The sequence below is a fragment of the Delphinus delphis genome, chromosome 1 (genome assembly GCF_949987515.2).
Source record: "Delphinus delphis chromosome 1, mDelDel1.2, whole genome shotgun sequence".
NCBI classification, from domain to species: domain Eukaryota; kingdom Metazoa; phylum Chordata; class Mammalia; order Artiodactyla; family Delphinidae; genus Delphinus; species Delphinus delphis.
Genome location: NC_082683.1, coordinates 144,157,129 through 144,181,961, shown reverse-complemented (window position 1 = coordinate 144,181,961; position 24,833 = coordinate 144,157,129). Strand labels below are relative to the sequence as shown.

Here is a 24,833-nt window from a genome sequence, read left to right as displayed (position 1 = left end):
GAAACATTGAAGATCCTCTAAAGGATTATTCCAGCTAGTTTTAGCCATCCAAAGTTGGGCGATCAGGAAACACAAGCTCATAGATTTGAATGACAATGTTAAATTCCTTTGCAAAATGGTGAGGGTTCTCAGTAAGCTTGGAAATCCCTTTGGCTATAGCTAGCAATTCTGCCTTAGTCCCAAGTATGTAAATCAGATTTAAAAGGGTGCTCTCATTATTAGGTTTCAATTTAAATGTATGATTTTGTCTATTTATTTATGTATTTATTTTTTGGCTGCACTGCACAGCTTGCAGGATCTTAGTTCTCTGACCAGGGATCGAACCCGTGACCCCTGTAGTGGAAGTGCGGAGTCCTAACCATTGGACCATCAGGGAATTCCCTAAACCTGTGAGTTTGAATTGGTTGAATGAAAGAGGTTGGGGGTGGAGGATCAAGGGAGGCCTCAGGGTTTGGGGAGTAAAAAGGGAGTTCAGCAAGGGAAGAGGAAAAGAAGGAGGGAGATGGGGGGAAGTGTGGAGGACAGACTTGAGGAGCTGGAGGGGGTGACAGAAGAGTTACCAGTCTTTTGTAACTGAGAAATCTTTTTCAGAAAGTTTAGAATTTGTGTCTTGGAAGGAACCGATTTGGGGATCAAAGAATTGTAATTCAGGTCACATAGATTCTGATAGCAACCTAAACAGCGTCCTGCTGGGGAGTAAAAGTCAGGAGCTTTTAAAGGCAAAGACGGGAGATTTGTATTACAAAGAATTTTAATTGTAGTTGGAGGCAGAAGCTAGTGTTGACTAAACAGGTTTGATAAGGCTAACACTAAAGGGAGGGGAAAGTCCGGTCCATAACTGTGACAAGTTTCAGGTGTTCTTGCAGAGTCCTTGGAATATTTGTGGTTTGGCCCAATTCAGAAGTCCATGGTTCCATCCGTGTGTGAGGTTCACCTCCTTAATGGGTTCCTGGCTCCATTTTAAAACCCCTTGACATAAGTGAATCTATTTTATTTCACATTTCACCAAACCTTACCAAGGTCTTACTTCATTCCCACTCTAAGGTTATAGGATACAACACTAGGCATGCACAATTGTGGCCAACTATGTAAAATTAAATTTAAACTGTGTTTAGTTACATTTCAGAAGGACAGAGGCATGATTTAATGTGTAATATAGATTAAAATTTTACAATAATGGAGCAGGCTATCTTCCTAATGTTAGTCACTGCCATCTAAAAGCATTTACCAAGTTACGTGCAAGTGATTCCATACAGCATGAACTGCCAAGTAAAAAGCCTTTTTAAGTACTGAGGGAGTTATAAAATAAGATACTATATAATACAGTCCCTGGCTTTAGCAAGCTCAAATCCAGAAAAGGGATAAAATATGCAAAGGGAAGCTAAGTAACATTGCCAGGAAGAGTTCGGCTAGTGGCTCTAATAGTGCTACGAGGTCAGAAGAGAGAGAAGTCTGTAGGGGCTCCAGTCACGGAGAAAGACTAAGGAAGGAGGTGGGAGCTGAGCTGACTTGGACCCTAAAGGATGGGTAGTTAGGCCTAACTGAGAGAATATGGAGAGCAAATCTTAGCAGATCATGAGTTCGATTGCATGATAAACATGCACATGGCATCCTGGCTGCACTGCGAGGATTAATGTGGTGTGATTTATTTTCTGCTCTGCCAGTCCTCCTCTGCTCTAGTTATTGTCTCCACTCTACACTCAGCCATGCCCAGCTCCTTCACCACTCCTGACCAAAGGGGCACTGTCTTAGTGACCTCACCCTCCCAAGCCTGGACATGAGGAATTTGACTTGTTATGGTAGTGTGAAAGAATTGCAATCCAAAATAGAACTGGAGGAGATAAAATGGAGAATCTTTCGCGTGTGCCCTCAGGAAGACAAAATTAAGGACTAAGAGACTGATTTCCCATAAATGACTGATTTATCAAAAACTGATAGTGTGGGAATTTTCTCAGATGATGGGGTTGGATCCGGAGATTGTCTCCTATTGACCTTGGTAAGTTTAGCCAGAGGCAGGCAAGGAAGAGGACCCAGATGGTATTGGTCTCACAAAGTGGACTGAATTGAGCTTTGTTTGCATGACTTGTTGGCCTGAAACAAATAGACTGCTAGATATTTTTCCAGCAAAGGTGGGATTATTCAGATCAGTAGAGAATCGCAATTCAGGGTCTGCAACCATGGCGAGCCACATGCAAGTTCCCTGTACAGTAAGGAAAGGAGAATGCTTTTATTGAGGGGAGAAAGAAGTTGGGAGGGCTATAGTAGACAAAGAGTCCGTGGCTTTTCACTGGCTGAGTCCTTTTCAGGAAAGGAGTCTTTCTTCTTCCTGTTGCGTTCTGCTGTTGCTGCAGGGTGTGAGAGCGCCCCCTGCTGGTCTCCCAACTCTATTTAATTGCGGTTTCTGTTTATTAATTTTTTTGCTTACAAGAAAATGAAGAAATCATAATATTTTTGGTAATGTTTTTGTAATCGTAATAATCAGTATGAATTTTGTTAGTTTAAATATATGAATGGCTAAGAGATCCTGATATATTAGAGAATCTGACTTACTAGACTTGTGATTTTAATTTATGTTTAATTGCTATTCCACTTGTAGTTTTTTTTGTCCTTTTGTTTGTTTGTTTACGTATTTATTTTTGGCTGATCCGCACAGCATGCAGGATCTTAGTTCCCTGACCAGGAATCAAATCTGTGCCCCCTGCAGTGGAAGCATGGAGTCTTAAACACTGGACTGCCAGCAAAGTCCCCCATTTGTAGTATATATATATATTTTTTTGGTGGTACACGGGCCTCTCACTGCTGCGGCCCCTCCCGTTGCAGAGCACAGGCTCCAGACGCGCAGGCTCAGCGGCCACGGCCCACGGAGCCAGCCACTCCGCGACACGCGGGATCCTCCCGGACCAGGGCACGAACCCGTATCCCCTGCATCGGCAGGCGGACTCCCAACCACTGCGCCACCGGGGAAGCCTCACTTGTAGTATTTTTATTGGAAAGCTCTGTATAGGGAAAACTCTTCCTCCCATGTGTTTCTTCTTTACTTTGACACTACTATCACACTGACAACGCTTCCGACACCAGATGTGTGGGATTTTTTTCCATGTCAAGCAATTCTGTGACACCCTCTGAGTGTCCAACAATTCAACTCAATTTTGACACTGTCTACCTGGAGATAGCATCAGATCCCACAGGTAAAGGTCTCAGTCCCACAAAACTGCTCTCCCCACTTCGGATGACAAATAAATGCAAGTCCAGGTTGTCGCCTGTGCTTCTGACTAATTGATTGACTCTAAATCAAGGTTCCCATGACCCCATCCTTGGTTTCGATTAATTTGCTGGAGCAGCTCACAGAACTGAGGAAAGCAGTTTACTTACTGTTTACTGGTTTATTATAAAAGGGTAAGATGAACATCAAGATGGAAGAGATGCAGAGGGCAAGGTATGTGGGAAATGATGTGGAGCTTCCATGTTTTCTCCAGAAGCACTACTCTTCCATACCTGCAGGTGTTCGCTGGGTGTTAGAGAAACTCGCCTAATCCAGTACTTTTGGGATTTTTATGGATGCTTCATCATGTAGGCATGATTGATCATTAATTTCATTTCCAGCCCCTCTTTCCTCTCTGGAGAATGGGAAGTGAGACTGAAAAGTCCAAGCTTCTAATCATGGCTTGGTCTTTCTGGTGGCCAGTCCCCATCCAGCAGCCCACCAAGAGTACCTCATTAAAAGTGACTAATGACACTGCTATCACCCGGGAAATTCCAAGGGATTTATCAACTCTGTGTTAGGAACTAGAAAGACCAAATATTAAAACAAAAGATGCTCCTAGTGCTCTTATCAACTAGGAAATTACAAGGGTTTTAGGAGATCTGTGCCAGGAATGGGGTGAGGGGCGGTGACAGAGACCGATATATATATATATATTTCTATTATCTCACAGCTGTAAAAGAGTTTCTTTGCAAACAGTATTTCACTGTTTAAGAAAATCTGTTTTAATCAAAAATTTTGGACTTATTAAGTTTGTAAGTGGTGTTTAAAATACTTCGGATGATTTGTTTTGTTAGATTTTTAGCAGTGGTGCATTGGTAGATGTAGCATTTGCCAGTTTCACTGTGTACATATTCCCATTATGGTCAATTTCACGCTACCTACATGATGTCACTGAAGCTGAGATTGAAATTTGAAATTAACAACTTTAATAAATTTTGTATTGATTTAAACACAAGTAACCATGTTTTCTTTTGTTTTCCTGAGCACAAAACGCTCCCTTAACATTAAAAAACAAACAAAATAAGCTCAAATGACTATGGCTGGGGGTAGGGGAGCCATCAGGGGTAAATGTGTGAATGGAAATCTCTTCTTTAAATTTGTTGTTATGAATCTCACCATCTTTTTTTTTTTTTTTTTTTTTTTTTTGGTAGTACGCGGGCCTCTCACTGTTGTGGCCTCTCCCGCTGCGGAGCACAGGCTCCGGACGTGCAGGCTCAGCAGCCATGGCTCACGGGCCCAGCCGCTCCGTGGCATGTGGGATCTGCCCGGACCGGGGCACGAACCCGTGTCCCCTGCATCGGCAGGCGGACTCTCAACCACTGCGCCACCAGGGAAGCCCGAATCTCACCATCTTTAAAACCAACATGCCAAATCTGATAAATTCATTCAGGTAAAGGGAATAGGAACAAGATGTAATATGGATAATTTAGTGTGATTTGACATTGGTTATACTTAAATCACTCAATAGGCAAATTTTAAGCCAGATTAAGAGAGGCAGGATCTAATTTAGTAAATCCGTGGAGATGTTTTAGGGCAGAACGCTCTTCCCACTTCAGAATTAAATCCCTAGCACATCTGCACAAAAATGTACACATGGTTTCCACCATCTTTCCGTGCCACTACAATGGTAGGCATGAATGTCCTGGCTGATGCTCTCAGGAGCATCAACAATGCCAAAAAGAGGCCCAAATGTCAAATCCTTACTAGGCATCGCTTCAAAGTCATTGCCTGGCTTCTAACTGATGTTGAAGCATGGTGACATTGGTAAATTCAAAGTCATTGATGATCACAGTGCTGGGAGAATTGTGAACCTCCTGGGCAGTTAAAGTGTGCAGTGATCAGCCCTAGATTAGGTGTGTAACTCAAAGATCTAGAAAAATGGCAGAATAATCTGCTCCTATCCTGTCAGTTTGGTTTCATCGTGCTGATGAACTTAGCTGACATCATGGACCAAGAGGAAGCAAGACAAAAACACACATAAGGGAAAATCCTTAGGATTCTTTTTCTAGGAATGTAACGTATAGATACAGATAAATCACTTCAATGGGGGGAAAAATACACCACGGGAGGATTCTGATTTCCAGCTTCCTCCATGCCTCTATTCCAACTTAACCTTTCCACAACGTAGAACAGCATTGCCTTGGCCACTCAGGTGAACAGACATGGTAATAGTGGTGCCAACTGAAAACAATGTTGCTAAAATTTACCTGTCTCCATGAAACATGGATTTTACATCTAGGGACCTTGTTCTGGTTTGTATCTTACCCTCTTAGACTTCAGGAAACCTTTGCTCAGGAATAGCCACATCACTGTTAATAGTATCTTGGACCTTGTCTCCTGGGTGTCACTCAGATCTCATATCACTGAACTATTACTCATTCAAATTGGTCTGACTTGGCATTTTCACATCCATAATGTAGCTCAAACTCATCTTGACTCCCAGCCAAGTGATGTTCTCAGTACTGTCCTCTATGGCAGAGGTTAAGGTTCGTGTTATGTTATATATGCATGATATAAAGTATGATTCATGCCTAAACTGGAACATAAGTATCTACCACTGAAGCCTCAAGAGAGAAGAGGCAAGGTTAAGAGATTAAAATGATAATACAAAGAGATACTGCTGAACTTTCCCCTTTCTGTACTCCATTTGTTCCTTTATGGAACTTTGTTGAAAGAGGCATACAAATTTTGTCAAATCCTTTCATTGGAAATATCTTACTTTTCATAAATCATAGAAACTTAAAGTCAGAAAAAATCTTAGATCTAACATAGCTCACTTTTCCATGGAGTTTGGGAATCTTATCTACAACATACCTAGTCCAACACAGATATTTCATCTAACTCTTGTCTAGATATGTCACGTGGTGGTGCATTCAACAGTTGGCCACTTCCTTTTATTTATTTATTTATTTTGCAGTATGTGGGCCTCTCACTGCCATGGCCTCTCCCGCTGTGGAGCACAGGATCTGGACGCGCAGGCCCAGCGGCCACGGCCCATGGACCCAGCCGCTCCGTGGCATGCGGGATCCTCCCGGACCAGGGCACGAACCCGCGTCCCCTGCATCGGCAGGCGGACTCTCAACCACTGTGCCACCAGGGAAGCCCTGGCCACTTCCGATGACAAGAAATCTCCCTCTTGTGAGGCTAAGAGTAATTAGCATTTGCCATTGTGTACTGCCCTTTAGGGACATCCTCAGCGCATCTTCCAGAGAGGGACTTTGCCACCATAAATTCCGTCTAAAAGATCTTGGAGTAGCTCCAGGACAATCCAAGCAGGTTTAAATAGACAAGATGGGATCAAATCTAAGATAACACGAGAATGTGATATGACTTTGAGGAGACATGAGTTGATAATAATGGCTATAGATAATATTTTACTGAGTATTACTGTACATCAGGGATCAAGGAACCATTTAAGTACTTTATATTTATTAGCCATTTATTTCTTACAACCATCTCATGAAAAATATTGTCCTCATTTTCTCTGTTGGAACTGAGGCACAGAGTAACTAGTCCAAAGTCATGCAACTAGTAAGTCAAAGAGCTAGGATTTGAATCCAGGTCATTTGGCTCTGGAGCCTGGATCCTTAACCACTATAGTAGACTATCTCAATAACTGTAACTAAGGATGCGTAAACCGGGCTTCCCTGGTGGCGCAGTGGTTGAGGGTCCGCCTGTCGATGCAGGGGACACGGGTTTGTGCCCCGGTCCGGGAAGATTCCACATGCCGCGGAGTGGCTGGGCCCGTGAGCCATGGCCGCTGAGCCTGCGCGTCCGGAGCCTGTGCTCCGCAACGGGAGAGGCCACAACAGTGAGAGGCCCCTGTACCGCAAAAAAAAAAAAAAAAAAAAAAGAATGCCTAAACCATGTGCGAGGTGTTATTTACTCACTTAATCCTCACAACAACAATCTAACGAGGCATGTACTATTACAGAATAGCTAAGTAAATTGCCCAAGTTCTCACAGCTTGTGAGTACTGAAGTTGGAATTCAACTCCAGGTAGCCTGGCTCTAGATCTGATACTCTTCTCCACTATTCTAGATCCTCTTGGTGGTATGCTCCATGTAGATGATGATGGTGTCAGATACAGAACTTTGTTAAGTGCAGGGAAGATAAATGACAAGGTGGAAAAGAATAAGATAGGCACCAGCTGGTAAAAGCCTGGAGGGAAATTTTTTTTTTTTTTTTTTTTTTTTTTGGTGGTGCCGAGCAGCATGCAGGGATCTTAGTTCACCCACCAGGGATCGAACCTGTGCCCCCTGCAGTGGAAGCACAGAGTCTTAACCACTTGACCGCCAGGGAAGTCCACCATGGAGGGAAGTTAGATGCTAACTGGTATCCGGGACACTCAGAGGACTCCCAACTCCCAACCCCAATCATTCTTGCTAAGGACATAGAGAAGACAAATTATCTCTGAACAGATGGAGCCTAAAGAATCAGAAAGAATGGCCTCCCTGCAGGAGTACATTCAGGAAGCTGCCTCTGTGCAGAAAGGAAAGTTATCTTTCCAGTCTGGTAGAAGACAATCTCCAATCTTCACTGGATAATGGGGAAATGAAGCCTAATACAATTTGCCACTTTTTGGTTTCAGGAAGGGGGTGAGAAGTTTGCAGATACCTGAATGTTTACTGTGAACATGTGGATTGGAGGTACTACTGGGGCAAGTAAAGAAAGGTCCGTTTAAAATTCTACTCATTGGTGATGATCATTTTGAGATGTGTAGAAATATCAAATCACTATGTTGTACACCTGGAACTAACATGTGTTGTACGTCAATAATGCATCAAAAAAAAAGAATCAAAAATAAAATGAAATTCTATCCATTGGATTACTTTTAAAAAAAATTATTTATTTTATTATTTATTTATTTTTGGCTGTGTTAGGTCTTCGTTGTTGTGCTCGGGCTTTCTCTAGCTGCAGCGAGTGAGGGCTACTCTTCGCCGATGTGCACGGGCTTCTCATTGCAGTGGCTTCTCTTGTTGTGGAGCACGGGCTCTAGGCGCACAGGCTTCAGTAGTTGTGGTGTGCGGGCTTAGTTGTTCCGTGGCATGTGGGATCTTCCCGGACCAGGACTTGAACCCGTGTCCCCTGCACTGGCAGGTGGATTCTTAACCACTGCGCCATCAGAGAAGTCCCTGATTCCCTTTCTGAACAGGTTTTTGTTGTGTGTGTGTGAGCTATGTAGAAGGTTTCATGGTTCGTGAAGGTATTAAAAAAAAAAGCCTCAGAATAATGAATAGTGAGTTGTACTGAATATTAAGCAATGCAATTAGTTCATTTTTCAGAAATCCATATAATAGACATCTTAACTAAGAATGAAGTCCTTTGGATTCCACATTTATTTGTTCATTCAGAGGACATCACTCAGTCATCTAAAATAATATCTAAATCAGTGTTTAGAAAATCATATTTGCAGAGGAACTTTACAATTTTTTTAAAAAAGAAATGGATTCACTTTAAAAATAAGTAATTATTTAAAATGTCCAATGCTTGTTAGTTGCAGTCATTCAGTAAATATTTATTGAACACCTACTGCTAAGTACTGTTTCAGGTTCTCAGTATACAGCAACAGCAGCAAAGCAAAACAACTTTCAGCCCTGCCCTCACAGAACTGACGTTTTAGTGGGGAAGGAGGAAATAACCGCCACCACCAACAACAAAATGACATTTTAGAGTGCTAAGCATTAAGAAGAAAAATGAAGGGGATTAGGAGTGGAATGTGCAATTTATATAGGATGACCAAGGAAGACATAAAATGCACATATTTCTTCAGGTTTAGGATTATGTAGTATTTCACCTGCACTGAGACGTATCTGATATATTTTTATATGCTACCAAAATAATGATGTTAAGAGGCAATAAAAAGAAAGTGTACTGGGTTTTAGAGTTCTAGGTAGCAACACTTTTTTAGAAAAGTAAACGTATTTATTTATTTTTGGCTGCATTGGGTCTTCATTGCTGCGAGCAGCCTTTCTCTAGTTGTGGAGAGCGGGCGCTACTCTTCGTCGAGGTGCACAGGCATCTCATTACAGTGGCTTCTCTTCCTGTGGCGTACCGGCTCTAGGCGCATGGGCTTCAGTAGCTGCGGGGCCCCGCCTCCAGAGCGCAGGCTCAGTATTTGTGGCTCACGGGCTTACTTGCTCTGCGGCATGTGGGATTTTCCTGGACCAGGGCTCGAACCTCTTTTTCCTGCATTGGCAGGCGGATTCTTAACCACTGCGCCACCAGGGAAGCCCTACCGTTTAAGATTAAATCCATTGTGAGATACCCCTAGTTTCAATTCCACTTTAATAATGAATACTTGGAGTCTTTTTTTTTTTCCTTCAAATTTAGTTTCCCAAGAAGTAGCAGGACTGACTTTTCCTGTAGTCCAGGAACACTTACAAGGCTACGTGTGCTCTTGAGAGTAGGCAATATGTCTCATTTTTATTTTTTATTCCCCAGAGTCCATGACAGTGTGGGGCACATACCTTTCAAAGCAAGTGTGGTGCTTGGAAGCCACTGAATGTGTGTCCAGTAAATACTAACTGCAAGTGTTGGTGCAAGGGAGAATGTTGAGCAACAGGGCCTGCTCAGGCACAGCACGTCCCAGAGATTCCAACTTCACAAGGGCAGATTTCTGAAGAAATCTCTTTATTTGGATCAAAATGCTTTCCGGTGCTCTCCCTCTGCCGAGACAGCACGAATTTATGAAACGTGCTCCTGTCTGCTCTAAAGGCAGCGTCCGATGTTGAGAGCTGCATTGGGCCGAGAGGCCAAGTTTGTCCTCTGCCAGTGTTAGACCTGTCCCTAGAGGAGCCCCCCTAGGTGGAGAGACTCATGTCTGCCTCTTTGTCTCCCCCGTTTCTCCTAGCCCCTCGTTCGCAGTCCCGAGTTGCCCAATCCAAAGCTCGCCTCCCGCCCGCCCACGCCCAGGTCGGAGGACTTCTGGCCACAGCATCCATCCAGAAGGAGAACACCTAGCGTAGACCTCCAGCTTGGCCTTCCTCCTCTACCGCCCCGCACACTCACTCCCGCCCCGCCCCTCCGGAAGCTCCCCGATTGGCTCCGGCGGGCGAGGGTGCCGCTGATTGGCCAGCGGGCCTTCACCGCGCAGTGACGCTGCTTTATCCCGGCCCGGCCTGGCCCTGAGTGACCGCCCGCCGGGCAGCGCACGGGAACGAGGACTTCGCCTGCGGGCTCAGGCAGCGCGGGTTGCAGCTCCCGGCTCAGACCGAGGCTCACTCGGCCGGGGAGAGGGTCGCAGGAGCAGTGGGCCGAGGGGTAGGGATTGGGGTGCAGGGAGGGCCTCGGGTCTTGGGCTGGGGGTGCAGGGCTGGGAGGAGGGCGGGGGCGCCAGGCGGCTCCGGGGAGCCCAGGGACATGGCACTGCCCGACGATGAGGAGGGGACAACGGTGGCGAACGGGCACCCGCCCGCGAACGGATACCTCCCGGTCCCGGGGGAAGCGCCCGCTGGAAAGGTGAGCGCGGATACGCAGAACGGGCCCAAAGCCGGCTGCCTGGCCCTGAATGGGGTCTCTCGGGACAGCCCCAAGGCCCCCTCGGGAGCTCTGGACAGGCCGAAGACTCCGCTGGCCCCGGAGGAGGAGACCCAGGCCCGGTTGTTGCCCAAGGACCCCGGCGAGCAGACGCCGGCGGTCGAGGGCACCCTGGTGCCCCGGACTGCGCTCTCCGCGCGGCGCTTTTTGGTGCTACTGATCTTCAGCCTGTACTCGATGGTGAACGCGTTTCAGTGGATCCAATACAGCATCATCAGCAACGTTTTCGAGGGCTTCTACAACGTCTCCTCGCTGCACATTGACTGGCTGTCCATGGTATACATGCTGGCCTACGTGCCCCTCATCTTCCCGGCCACCTGGCTGCTGGATACCAGAGGCCTGCGGCTCACCGCCCTGCTCGGTTCCGGCCTCAACTGCCTGGGCGCCTGGATCAAGTGCGGCAGCGTGCAGCAGCATCTCTTCTGGGTCACCATGTTGGGCCAGTGCCTGTGCTCTGTGGCCCAGGTGTTCATCCTCGGCTTGCCCTCCCACATCGCTTCAGTGTGGTTTGGGCCCAAGGAGGTGTCCACAGCTTGCGCCACCGCCGTGCTAGGTAATCAGGTAAGGACTAGGGTAATAGATGAAAATCGGATCCCGAAGGACCGGATAAAACGTCATAGGCCATGTGAGCTAGGTATATGGATGGACCCTTAGGAGGCATTCTATAAATGAAGGGCAGGAGGTGAGCAGTCATAAAATAGGAAGCAGTCTTGGATTAAAGAGGGGTTTTGATTTATTTGTGAAGACAGACCTTTCAAAACCAGTTTAAAATGACTACCTGGTCATCTTTGAGAATTACCTGTAAAGTAATTAACTGTACAGGCCCATATCTAGGCCTAACATCATAGAAAACTTGTCAGTGCAATAATGAATGAGTCTAAAGTAGGTATTATTTTTGTCATCAGTGTATTCTTTGCAAAAGGAAGGTGCTGTGTTCTGGGAAGTTTGTTCTTATTTTGAGTGGTCCATGTAAACAGCTTCTGTTTAATTTTATATATTAGCAGTCAGCAGAGTGCCTGGTACATAACAGACATTTGTAAATGATCCCTAAATAAATCTAGTGATAAAGACTTCACAGCATTACTGAGTCCTATTACCAAATTTTAACGGTAAGAAAATGCAAGACAAATCATAGATCATAGAATCCATTGCAAAAGCGTGGCTTATTTTGCCAAGTCTCCATTAAACTGTTTCCTAGACTTGCCAACACCATAGGTTCAAATTCATTAGCGTTCCAGTAGCATTATTAGGTAGAATTTGTGTGTGTGTGTGTGTGTTTTAATTGCAGAATGGTCCTTTTACTGTAATTTAAATTTTGCATATGGAGTCCTATGATACTTTATGTAAATTATATCGAGTGTTCATTCAGCTCGAGGAGAATCAAGTTAAAAACCTGTATAACAAGGGACTTTCCTGCCGGTCCCATGGTTAAGACTTCCCCTTCCAATGCAGGGGGTGCAGGTTCGATCCCTGGTCAGGGAGCTAAGATCCCACATGCCTTGGTGCCAAAAAAAGCAAAACATAAAACAGAAGCAATATTGTAACATTCAATAAAGACTTTTTAAAAGAAATTGCTTAAAAAAAAAAAGACCTGTATAACAAAAATGTTACCTCTTTCTATACATATATCATGTAGCTATGTAACAAAAGAATGTTACTCTTTTACTTCTGGTCTAACACTTGTTTCAAGATCACAGTAAGATCTATTTAAATTCCATGTAAAGACTAACTCTACATGTGGGCTTATTGCTTTATATTTATTTCCTTTAAAATTACAGAAGAAGGAATAGCTTGAAATATAGTTGTATATCCAAAATAATTTGTGACTGATATTTTAGTTGGTTGCTTCCACATGTTTGGATAGGAACTGTTTCCTTCAACTATTTTTTCATTTACAAAATTATATGCAAGATTAATACTTCATTGAGCATGATGGAAATATTATCAACTCCATATCTATGGATTATCTATTTCATGGATAATAAATGGAAATGTTTTCTCATAGGCAGATATCCCTCTAACACTTGGCACACCTCTGGGCCTTCCTCCCACATTCTCCCTAAGTGTTCGAATCCTTCCTTGACTCTAGTAGCTCTGCACTTGCTCACGACCCCCAAGTATGCATCTTTAGCCTAGATTATGGAGTGGTCATTCATAGTAATATTCAACATTATTGAGCATTCACTAAACCTGGCACCATGCTAAGTACTTTACACACATTGTTTCATTTAATTTCATTATGTAAGGTAGGAACTATTAGTCTCCTCATTTTATATATACAGAAGCTGAGACTTGAAGGGATAAAGTTATTTTCCAAAAGTCACACAGCTAATTAGCAGCAGAATTCACACTTAGGTCTGTCTGATTCCTGAATCCTGTCTTTTAACTACCCATCTACTGTGCCAAGTCTCTAACCTGAGAGAACCTTCTAAAAAAAAATTTTTTTTTAATTTTTTAGCCATGCCGCACGGCTTGCAGGATGTTAGTTCCCCAGCCAGGGATTGAACCCAGGCCCCAGCAGTGAAAGCACCAAGTCCTAACCACTGGACTGCCAGGGAATTCCTGAGAGAACCTTTTAAAACATAGATCAGACCATGTCATAGCTCTGCTTTGAACTCTCCAATGATTTCCCATAGTAATTAAAATAAAATCTAAATTCCTTACTGTGGATTACAAAACCTTACTAACATGTTTTTGCTTCCTTAAACAACACTAAGCTTGCATTTTTCATAAGGGCCTTTGCAAAAACATTCTCTCTGTCTGGAATGATCTTCCTCCTAAGATCACATTGTTATATCCTTATTATCATTCAGCTCTCAGTTTAAATTCATTTTAAATATCATTCAGTGGCATTTCTTGAGGATCCCATTTAGAGTTGCCCAGTCACTGGCTTATTACATCATTGTACTTTAATCCTCTATGTAGTGCTTATCACTGTCTGATATATTTATGTTTATATATTAATTGTTAATTATTACTCTTCTCCGATCCCCACCATTAGGTTGTAAGTTTCATGAAATAGGCACATCGTCTGAATGTCCAGCATTCATTAGAGTGCCTGGCACGTTGTAGATTCTCCATAAAAATTTATTCAATAAATTAATGAGCTTCAGACTTATGTAGATACTGGTCAGCTGGATATTTCCACTTGACTATCCCATATGACCCCACCAATCAAAATTTACCTTGTCTCCCAGCTCATTACTCTTCATTTCCACTGCCACCATCTTAGCCTTGGCCACCCGTAGCTCTCACCTAGAGCTTGCTAACTGATTTTCCTATCTGCAGTTCTTGCTATCTTCCCTCTATTCTCCACATTCGTCCATTGTGGTCTTTCTAATGTGCACATCTGTCCTGGACACTCCCTTGCCCTCTGCAGTGTCTTCCATTGCCCTTAGGAAAAAATTCAAACTCTCTTAAGTGTCAAGTGAGACCTTCCAGTTCTGCCTCCTGCCAATTCCTCAGCATCACCTCTCTGCACAGCCTCCATTCCTCATATACAGACTTGCTCTGCTCTGAGGGGACTTGTGCACTACTTACAGTTTCTCACAAGGCCATGCTCTCTCCTTCCTTTGTACATGATGTCCCCTTGACTGGGAACATATATATATTTTTTGAATTTTATTTTATTTATTTTTTATACAGCAGGTTCTTATTAGTCATCAATTTTATACACATCAGTGTATACATGTCAATCCCAATCGCCCAATTCATCCCACCACCCCCACCCCCGCTTTCCCCCCTTGGTGTCCATACGTTTGTTCTCTACATCTGTGTCTCAATTTCTGCCCTGCAAACCGGTTCATCTGTACCATTTTTCTAGGTTCCATATATATGTGTTAATATACGATATTTTTCTCTTTCTGACTTACTTGACTGGGAACGTTTCTATTTCACTTGGCTAACTCTAATTTCTTATTCAGATCTTTGTGCCTTCAGAAATTTTTCCTGAACCCCACGTCTATACAGGGTGCTCCTCTAAAGTACTCTCTTAGCTAAGGTGACCATATGCTCCAACTGGCCTAGAATAGTCCAGGTGTACATCTTGTCCAGTACAACTGCTCATGGGGTCCCTTTCACTCTAACTAGTGTTCTTGCTTGAATGATCAACTACATGATCTTCCCAGTCATGGCACTCTACCTCTCATCACAGTACTGCTCTTACTACACTTGTAATTACCGGTTTAACTGTCTCTATCCAGCTTTTTATAGGGAGCAAATGCAATATTTGGTAAATGTTACTTCTCTGCCTCAGCCTCCTCTTTGAAACCTATCTTGGGCCCTTCTGTCTCACCTCTGTCCCCCAAAGAATCTGAAATCTCCCTCCACTGATCCTCCTTTAATACTTTGATTTTATTTCTCTTGTTGTGATGATCATAGTCGGCCTAATTTTTTTTTTCCTGAGGTAAAATTCACATAAAAAATTAATCATTTTAAAGTGTACAGCTCAGTGGCATTTAGTACCTTCACGATGTTGTGCAGCCATCACCTATATCTGGTTCCCAAACATTTTCATCTACCCTCAGAGAAGACCCAGTTCCCACTAAGCAGTCACTCCTCATTGCCCGCTCTCTAGCCCCTGGCAACCACTAATTTGTTTTTTCGCTATGGATTTCCCTAGTCTAGATATGTCATATAAATAGAATCATACAGTATGTGACCTTTTGTGTCTGGCTTCTTTCATTTAGCAAGTTTTCAAAGGTCATCCATGTTACAGTATCTATCAGTATTTCATTCTTTCTAAATAATATTTCATTGAATGGATATACCACGTTTTGTTTATCCATTCATTCATTGATAGACAATTTGCTGTTTTCCACCTTTTGGCTATTGCAAATCAGGCTGCTACGGATATTCATGCACAATATTCAATACCTGTTTTCAGTTTGGGGGTATATACCCAAGAGAGGAATTGCTAGGTCATACAGTAATTCTATGTTTAACTTTTTAAGGAACTGCCAAATTGTTTTCCATGGTGACTGCACTGTTTTACAGTCTTATTAGCAGTGTACAAGGGTTCCAATTTCTCCACATCATGACAACATTTGTTACTTTCTGTTTTTTTTTAAAAATTATAGCCATTCTAGCGGGTATGGTTTTGATTTGCATTTCCCCAATAACTAATGATATTGAGCATTTTTTCATGTACTTGTTGAACATTTATACATATTCTTTGGAGCAATGTCTATTCAGGTCTTTTGCCCATTTTTGAATTGGGATATTTGTCTTTTTGTTGTAGAGTTGTAAGAGTTCTCTATATATTCTGGATGGTAGATCTTTATCAAATATATGATTTGCAAATATTTTCTCCCATTTTGTATGTTGTCTTTTCTCAGCATTTTTTTGTGTATATGTGTGTATTTTTGTTCTCCTTTTTTTTTTTTTTTTTTTTGGCGGTACGCGGGCCTCTCACCGCTGTGGCCTCTCCCGCTGCGGAGCACAGGCTCCGGATGCGCAGGCTCAGCAGCCATGGCTCACGGGCCCAGCCGCTCCGCGGCATGTGGGATCCTCCCGGACCGGGGCACGAACCTGTGTCCCCTGCATCGGCAGGCGGACTCTCAACCACTGCGCCACCAGGGAAGCCCTTATTCTCCTTTTTTATTGTAAGTAGCCAAAGGGTAAGGAGTGTGTCTTACACAACTTTATAGCAGCATCATTTGGATGGTTGGAGCTTAGTAAATGTTTATTAACTAGGGAAGACATTTGACAACAATTTTCCTTTAATGGTATGGTAAAAAGACATTAGAACATGGTGCTTTAGAGCTTACGAAAGGACCTTGCAATAGTGGTTGTCTTTATGTTGATTACTTTTTTTTCTCTTATAATAAGAAGAAAGAATTAACAGGACTGTTTATTTTACAGCTTGGAACTGCAGTTGGCTTTTTGCTGCCACCAGTTTTGGTGCCGAACACACAGAATAACACACAACTGCTGGCTTGTAATATCAGTACCATGTTTTATGGAACTTCAGCTGTCTCCACACTTTTATTTATTTTAACGGTAATTGGTAAGTGAATTATTTTCCCTAAAGCTTATATAGATAAGTGCATGACAAACATATGAAAATAAAAATAACCAACCCTGAAAATTTGTACTGGTAATATCTCAAGTGCTATTTGCTTGTTTCATTCTTGCTGTTCACTTTCTTGTTTAGGTAATGAATGCTACCGCCTAAGGATATGTTATGGTCCGCTACATCCGTTTTAATATTGTAAAGGGTTTGAAGACTAATTCATCTCATTTGTCTCCCTACTAACTTTTCTTTCCTGATAACTGTTGGTTTCAAACATATTACCTGCCTCCTCTTTGCCTATCCGTCTATGTGTCTGCATCTTACACTAACCTCGCCAGGAACAAGTTCTTGTCGTGCTTTGAAATGATGCGAATAGGCTACAACCTTCCTTTAAATGATAAATCCTTCTAGGGATCCCCAATTTAACAGTTAACTGGATCTGAAAATGTTGACCAGTGAATGATCCTGGGCAGCAGCAAGCTGTTCAGCAGAATTTCAAACTGTGGCAACTATCTGCTTGTTAGGCCACTCCAGCAAAGCACTGCTGCCACCACTCGTCCCCGAGTCCTCTCGTCCGGGCCTGTCTCTTGAAGCAGTCAGTCAAAATCAGCTGCAAGCAGCCATCATCAGTTTGGAAGAAGGTTTGGGAAGGTCTGCTTTTTAAAGTTTATTTTTAATGGGAAACAATTTTGATTTCAGGGAAAAGAATAGGTGAGGCTTATTTAAGTAATAAGCTGCTAACATAACTATAATATTGCCTTGTGGGCACTCAGTATATCTTAAATTGATTTGAAGAAGAAAGGAACTTTAAAGTTGAAAGGCCATCTTTCAATCATTAAAATTTATAATTAAATTTCATTATAGCTGGAGTTTTAAATTTTATATGTTAATTTTTACCATGGTTATAACAGTAATGAAAAATGCAATTTTTTTTTTTTATGATCACCAGATATAAAATCCTCAGTTTTCAAAGAAAGTGTATGTTAAAGACTATGGAGTGTTTTGATAGAGATGCCTTTATTTTTTTAAATTTTACTTATTTAATTATTTTATTTTATTTTTGGCTGATTTGTGTCTTCGTTGCTGCACGCGGGCTTCCTCTGGTTGTGGCGAGAGGGGGCTACTCTTCGTTGCGGTACGCAGGCTTCTCATTGTGGTGGCTTCTCTTGTTGTGGAGCACAGGCTCTAGGCGTGCAGGCTTCAGTAGTTGTGGCACGTGGGCTCACTAGTTGTGGCTCGTGGACTCTAGAGCACAGGCTCAGTAGTTGTGGCGCACGGGCTTAGTTGCTCGGTGGCATGTGGGATCTTCCCGGACCAGGGCTCGAACTGGTGTCCCCTGCATTGGCAGGTGGATTCTTAACCACTGCACCACCACAGATGCCTTTAGAGATGAACTGCTGGACCCAGGGATAGGAAACTCAGCCCACATATTTTTAATTTTCCTTAAGATAATGAACAAAATATTCTCATGGTAGCATTTAAAATATTCTGACATGTCCAATCTACCTATGATTGGTTTTTATGTTTCTGTTAGGGAGTGGCATATTTGCTGTGTGCTGACTACTGAAAAAGGATAAATTATCCCTTGTACTATTTTGTCAGTTTAACAAGGTTTTAAAAGAAATCTATATTTTTAAAAAACAAATTCCTATATCTACTTTTCTGGTAGCCATATTTGATGTGCTAGATGAAGTATGAGATATAGTTTATATACATTTTGCATAAATGGATCTTCCATTAGCAATAGGGATTATTAAAATATAAAATTCTCGGGCTTCCCTGGTGGCGCAGTGGTTGAGAGTCTGCCTGCCGATGCAGGGGACACGGGTTCGTGCCCTGGTCCGGAAAGATCCCACATGCCGTGGAGCAGCTGGGCCCGTGAGCCATGGCTGCTGAGCCTGCGTGTCCGGAGCCTGTGCTCCGCAGCGGGAGAGGCCACAACAGTGAGAGGCCCGCGTACCGCAAAAAAAAAAAAAAAAAAAAAAGAAATATATATATATATAATTCTCTTTCCTTTGATTGCTATGTATCTTTGCATAAATTCTGGTTTTCCTTTTTTTATCGTCTTCAATTGCTTGTCTCTTTGGAAGAAGTGAGAGTAATAGACTGTATATAAGATATCTATAGATACAAAATTATATATAAGAAAAAAAAATTATATATAAGACACATGTATTTAAACATATATATATATATATATGAGATGCTACAAATATAAGATTTTTATTTGTCAAAGGAGTGGGACAAAAAACATAGGTATGACCATTGGCGTATCACCCTGTATTATTTAAGAAATTAAAAGAGAGCTATTCATGTACATAATTATTTACGTACTCATGGCTTATGAGTAGACAGTGGAAATGGAAATGGGGGGTGAATGGAATGGAAATAGAATAGGAAAAAAAAAAGCTCATTGTCAAGTTTTGCTTGGTGACCTATAAACTTAATCTTATGATACTAAGCATAGTATAAAAGCAAGATAATATACAGTTGTGATATGAAAGTCTAGGTTGAAAATTGTGACGTTTAAATTAAAAATTTACCTGTTTTCCTTATACCTAAATATTTGCTATTAAGGAAAATATGGATTATTTTAAAAATCCTAACTTTCTTATAGTTCCTTAATTACTAAGAGACAATGCTACTTCCTTCTAAATTCTACCCATACATATTTTGGAAGCCCAATCAAATCTTATAAAATAATTTAGTTTTGTGCTGATGCTTTTCAGCAATGTGACATATACCAAACTGGTATTCAGAAGTCTTCCTAAAATACTAACTTGAGGAGGGTTCATGTCATGTAATCCTATTACCCTCCCTAAGTGTAATCCATCTAACATTTCTAGGAATTAAGCCCAACCTTCCACTGAATTTCACGCTAATACCCCATTCTTATTGGGAGAATACTATTACAGTCTCTAACATTTGATTGATATGTACCAAACATGTTTAAAAGCACAACTGCATGCTATATTTCATTTAATCCTCAAAGCCCTATAAGGGCGGTACTATTATTATCATTCCCATTTTATAAATGAGGAAACTGGGCACAGAATTTAAGTAAATTTAACTTACCCATGGTCACAGTTAGTATATAAATGCTAAAGATGAAATTTGAGCCTGGGCAATCTAACTCCATTAATAAAATGTTACATATACAAATATATCATTTTAATTTGTACTTAGTCTGATTATTTGTTTCAATTCCTCTTGTATAAGTGGTAATGCCGTTGTATTTGAAAGCTGTTCTTTTTATGCAGAGCAGTAAACTATATCACTTAAGTATGTCAGTTAAAATCCTTATCATCCTGATTCACTAAAATGAGTGGATGACAGAAACCAAAAGTAATGGCAGTCAAAATATTTAATATTAAGGTATTTAAATACATGAGTATAAAACATGCATGTATAATTTTATTTTTGATTCTTATATTCAGGATATTTATATATTGGCTCCTATTATAAATTGTTAATAGAAGTACGTTTTACTTAGTGTATAAGAATTTCAAGCCCTGAGAAAAGTCTCTGATTTTATTTTATTTTTAAATATTTATTTATTTATTTATGTTTGGCTGCACTGCACAGCATGTGGAATCTTAGTTCCCTGACCAGGGATCCAACCTGTACCCCCTGCGGTGGAAGCCAAGTCCTAACCACTGGACTGCCAGGGAATTCCCTGAAAAGTCTCTGATTTTTAAAAATAAATATTCCTCAAAAAGACAATGTATTTTGTGTAGTACTCAATAATTACAAAATTCTTTTACACATATCATATAGTCCTCATACCAGCTTGTTGTTATTATCTCCATTTTATGAATGAGAAAGCAATAGCTGAGAAGCAGGAATTGATTTCTTCGAGTCATATAGTGAGATGAGGCAGAGCCAGGATTCAAACCTGTGTTTGTCTTATAATAAATTAATATATGTAATGTCCGCTTGAATCACAAAAGCACAAATAATGAAATCAAAAGATAATATTATAACCTGATTTCAAAAAATAGAAGTGGTCCTAAACACAATAGATTTGTTATTTATTCATCATGGGAGAAAAAGTTTGAATGTGGTGCCCAAAATCCTTTGGCTACTTTCCATTCCTATTGCTAAGGGTGGAGAATAACTTTTACTAATTAATTATTTTATTAGTTAATTATTTTATTTGCACAACTTTTTGGTGGGGAGAAGAGAAGTTAGAAGTCTATTTTTCAGTTTCAAAGGAGAAAGAAAAAGCCATATTTCATCCTTTGAAAGGAGCAATGAGGCGTAAACAGGGTCATAGACCAATGGTTTTTTTGTTCCTCTTTTTTTTTTTTTTTCTTTATAGACTTAAGCCTGACTTTACTATATTGTGTAGCTGGTAGATAAAATCTTGATTTTGTCCAAGAAAGCAGTTAACTTCCTGAAACTAAGACATAACACTTGTATTCAGAAAACAAGTCTAATGGAATTAAAGACTACCAGAACTTGTTTTTATTTTGCATTTGAGTTCAGATCTGAGCCATTTAGACTTATTTTATTGTAGTAAATAAAAATCTAAGTAAGAGACTTAGGACTCATTCAATACCCATGACTACGTTGTAAGCATAGTTTTTACATTCTGAAACTTTGTTTTACAACATGTGAGTTCTGTTTTACCAATATTAATAAAGAGAGATATCTCCTATCTTAACTAGGAAGCAAAGAGACTTTCAGGAGAGGACAACAGGCGTCCTCAACAGTGCAAGGAGCAGATAGGGTGAAAGGAAGGGGAGGGATTGCAACCACTTAAAACGTTTTATGTCTACCAGTCCTCCAATATAAGGATATTAAAAAGTAAATATGAGTTATGTCTCCACTTCAATTAGTTGTAAGACCTATAAAAATAGAAGTCTAGTTGTTGTTTTATTTATATCATAATTAATCCATGTTTTGGTGAGCAAAGAGCTGTAATTTTTTATTTTTAGCAGCAAACAGGAGAATTAAGAGAATTACAATATTGTGTGCAAGTTTTAAGAATCATTTCTTTCTTTTGCAGTGATTTTCAAACCTGGCTGAGCGTTGAGTTTTGTGTAATACAGTTCTAAGGTTCTGTTCTGGAGGTTCTGATTCACTGAGCCTTCTCTAGAATCCCCAAATCTGTATTTTTAAAAAATTTCTACATGATTACAGTTGACAGTCAGGTCCATCAGATCTAGACCACTTTCAAACTACAAAGCAGGCTTCTTTGTTGGAAGAAAGAAATAGCCACTATTTAAAAAGAGAGAGAGAGAAAGAGAAGGAGGAAATTCTAATATTTTAGAAAATATTACTTTCTTCTGAATCCATTTACCTTCTTTTTGGCTTTTGAATTTACCCTACTTTATTGATTCTAAAGTGTACATTTTTTTCATGGCGTCTCTGAAATTGAGGTGCCTTTAGTAATCAATCAATGGCGTCTAAGATGAATAAGTTCTAGAGATATGCTGTATAACATTATGCCTATAGTTAACAATACTTATTGTACACTTAAAAGTTTGTTAAGAGGGTAGATTTCAAGTTAAATGTTCTTATCACAATAAAAAAATACCAATGGCATGTAACACTGGTGTCAATTGAGGTATGGTTATGTGAAAACCTTCTGTTGATGCCTGCCAAGATCATTAAGTGCCAGCCTCAGACCATTTTAGATTCAGTGAAATACAGCATTTTTCCTGTATGTATTTGAGTTTAAAATTTTGAGTCAGTACTAAAACTAGATTTTAGTTTCTGATGTACCACTCTTAGCAGGTCAGCTCTTCTATCAGAAAGTCTTGACTCCTGGCTAGCCATACCCTACAGAAATCTCTGCCTAGCCATCTGTTGTAGGAAATTAGTAGATCCTTCCCTGCCCAGCAAAAGGGCAGTCTCTAAATATCTGGCTGAGAAGGCTGTGCGATCTTTCTCTAACTACATAGTAATGGGCAGTGCTAGAACTTACAGTATCAGAAACTATGTATCACACTTTTATGTCTCCCAGCTCTACCCCTAGATTTTCCATATGCAGCTGAAGTGAGTCAGCAAGCAGGACCTAGCTCTGCTCCCATGAATCCACATGGACCTTTTCAGTTCTAGAGGGGTAATTGCATCAGATGATAAACTTTCTATCAAATTTCAGAAGAAAATAGGTACTAACTCAAGACAGTCCTCTAAAAGTTCAATTTACTGGCTTGCTCATATCTGATATTACCTCTAATTACAGATTGAACCAAATTTAGAAATAGAATTGTTGAATACTTAATATAATAAAAATTAATCTTGCTTAACTAAAAACAGAATAATCACTGGGCAAAGTTGTGACATAGTATTGATGGTTTTACAGTTCAGTTCTGTGAATTGGCCAGATCTCTGAGTTTTAGTCCATCTCAGAGGGTTGAGATGATAATATCAAACTAGTCTTCACTTAGAAATTAGTGAAAATGAAAAGACTTACTATAAAAGACTTTTACTACCTCTTTAAACTTAAACTGAATTTAGTCTGCTCACTAAAGAAGACTTGTATATTGAATTATCTTTTCATGTATGTTTCCAGCATTCAAAGAAAAACCTCAGTATCCACCAAGCCAGGCTCAAGCAGTTCTCCAAGACAGTCCCCCTGGAGAGTATTCCTATGGGAAATCAATAAGGAACCTATTTAAAAATATTCCTTTTGTCCTTCTATTGATCACTTATGGTAAGTGGTTTTATTTTTGTTGATGTCTGTGTAAACCTTTGAGCATTACAGATTATTTTCTTATAATCTAGTGGTTTGAGCTAGATTATTATTATTATATAATATTATATAGTATTATCAATATATAATAATATATTAATAATATTAACAATAATATATCATTAATGTATAATATATTATATTATATTATTATTATTTTCTTATAATCTAGTGGTTTGAGCTTTAATTAATGAGATAATGATATAGGTTTATTAACTCTATAATAATAGCATAGTCATAAACTTAAATTTTTAACCAAAAGCAAAAACTTCAGAATGGATTTCCTTACATGTTTTTAGAACAAAAAAAATGGGTGGATATTAGAGAAGCACTCGTTTTTTTTTGTTTTTTTTTTTGCGGTATGCGGGCCTCTCACTGTTGTGGCCTCTCCTGCTGCAAAGCACAGGCTCCGGACGCGCAGGCTCATCGACCATGGCTCACAGGCCCAGCCGCTCCGCAGCATATGGGATCTTCCCGGACCGGGGCACGACCCCGTGTCCCCTGCATCAGCAGGTGGACTCCCAACCACTGCGCCACCAGGGAAGCCCGAAGCACTCGTTTTTTAAAAAATTTTATTTAATTAAAAAAAGTTTTTTTATGCAGCAGTTCTTATTAGTCATCCATTTTATACATATTACTGTATATATGTCAATCCCAATCTCTCAATTCATCACACCACCACCCTCCCCCGCCACTTCCCCCCTTGGTGTACATACATTTGTTCTCTACATCTGTGTCTCTATTTCTGCCCTGAAACCGGTTCATCTGTACCATTTTTCTAGGTTCCACATATATGTGTTAATACACGATATTTGTTTTTCTCTTTCTGACTTACTTCACTCTGTATGACAGTGTCTAGATCCATCCACGTCTCTACAAATGACCCAATTGCATTCCTTTTAATGGCTGAGTAATATTCCATTGTATATGTGTACTACATCTTCTTTATCCATTCGTCTGTCTATGGGCATTTAGGTTGCTTCCATGACCTGGCTATTGTAAATAGTGCTGCAGTGAACATTGGGGTGCATGTGTCTTTTTGAATTCTGCTTTTCTCTGGGTATATGGCCAGTACTGGAATTGCTGGATCATATGGTAATTCTGTTTTTAGTCTTTTAAGGAATCTCCATACTGTTCTCCATAGTGGCTGTATCAATTTACATTCCCACCAGCAATGCAAGAGGGTTCCCTTTTCTCCACACCCTCTCCAGCATTTGTTTGTAGATTTTCTGATGATGCCCATTCTAACCAGTGTGAGGTAATACCTTATTGTAGTTTTGATTTGCATTTCTCTAATAATTAGTGAAGTTGAG

The 24,833-nt window shown here is 40.6% G+C and overlaps 1 protein-coding gene and 1 pseudogene across 2 annotated transcripts in view; both read left to right on the top strand.

Moving 5' to 3' along the window:
• The first annotated feature begins 4,889 nt into the window (after positions 1-4,889).
• On the top strand, positions 4,890-10,364 carry LOC132429437 (small ribosomal subunit protein uS8-like; annotated as a pseudogene).
• A 260-nt stretch (positions 10,365-10,624) lies between these two features.
• FLVCR1 (FLVCR choline and heme transporter 1) overlaps positions 10,625-24,833 on the top strand; it is a 38,034-nt gene continuing 23,825 nt past the window's right edge. For both annotated transcript variants that reach the window (XM_059994980.1, XM_059994969.1), the window contains exons 1-3: positions 10,625-11,365; positions 16,667-16,811; positions 23,341-23,481. In XM_059994980.1, coding sequence (XP_059850963.1) covers positions 10,628-11,365; positions 16,667-16,811; positions 23,341-23,481 — 1,024 coding nt within the window. In that variant the 5' untranslated portion in view covers positions 10,625-10,627. The remainder of the gene's footprint in view (positions 11,366-16,666; positions 16,812-23,340; positions 23,482-24,833) is intronic.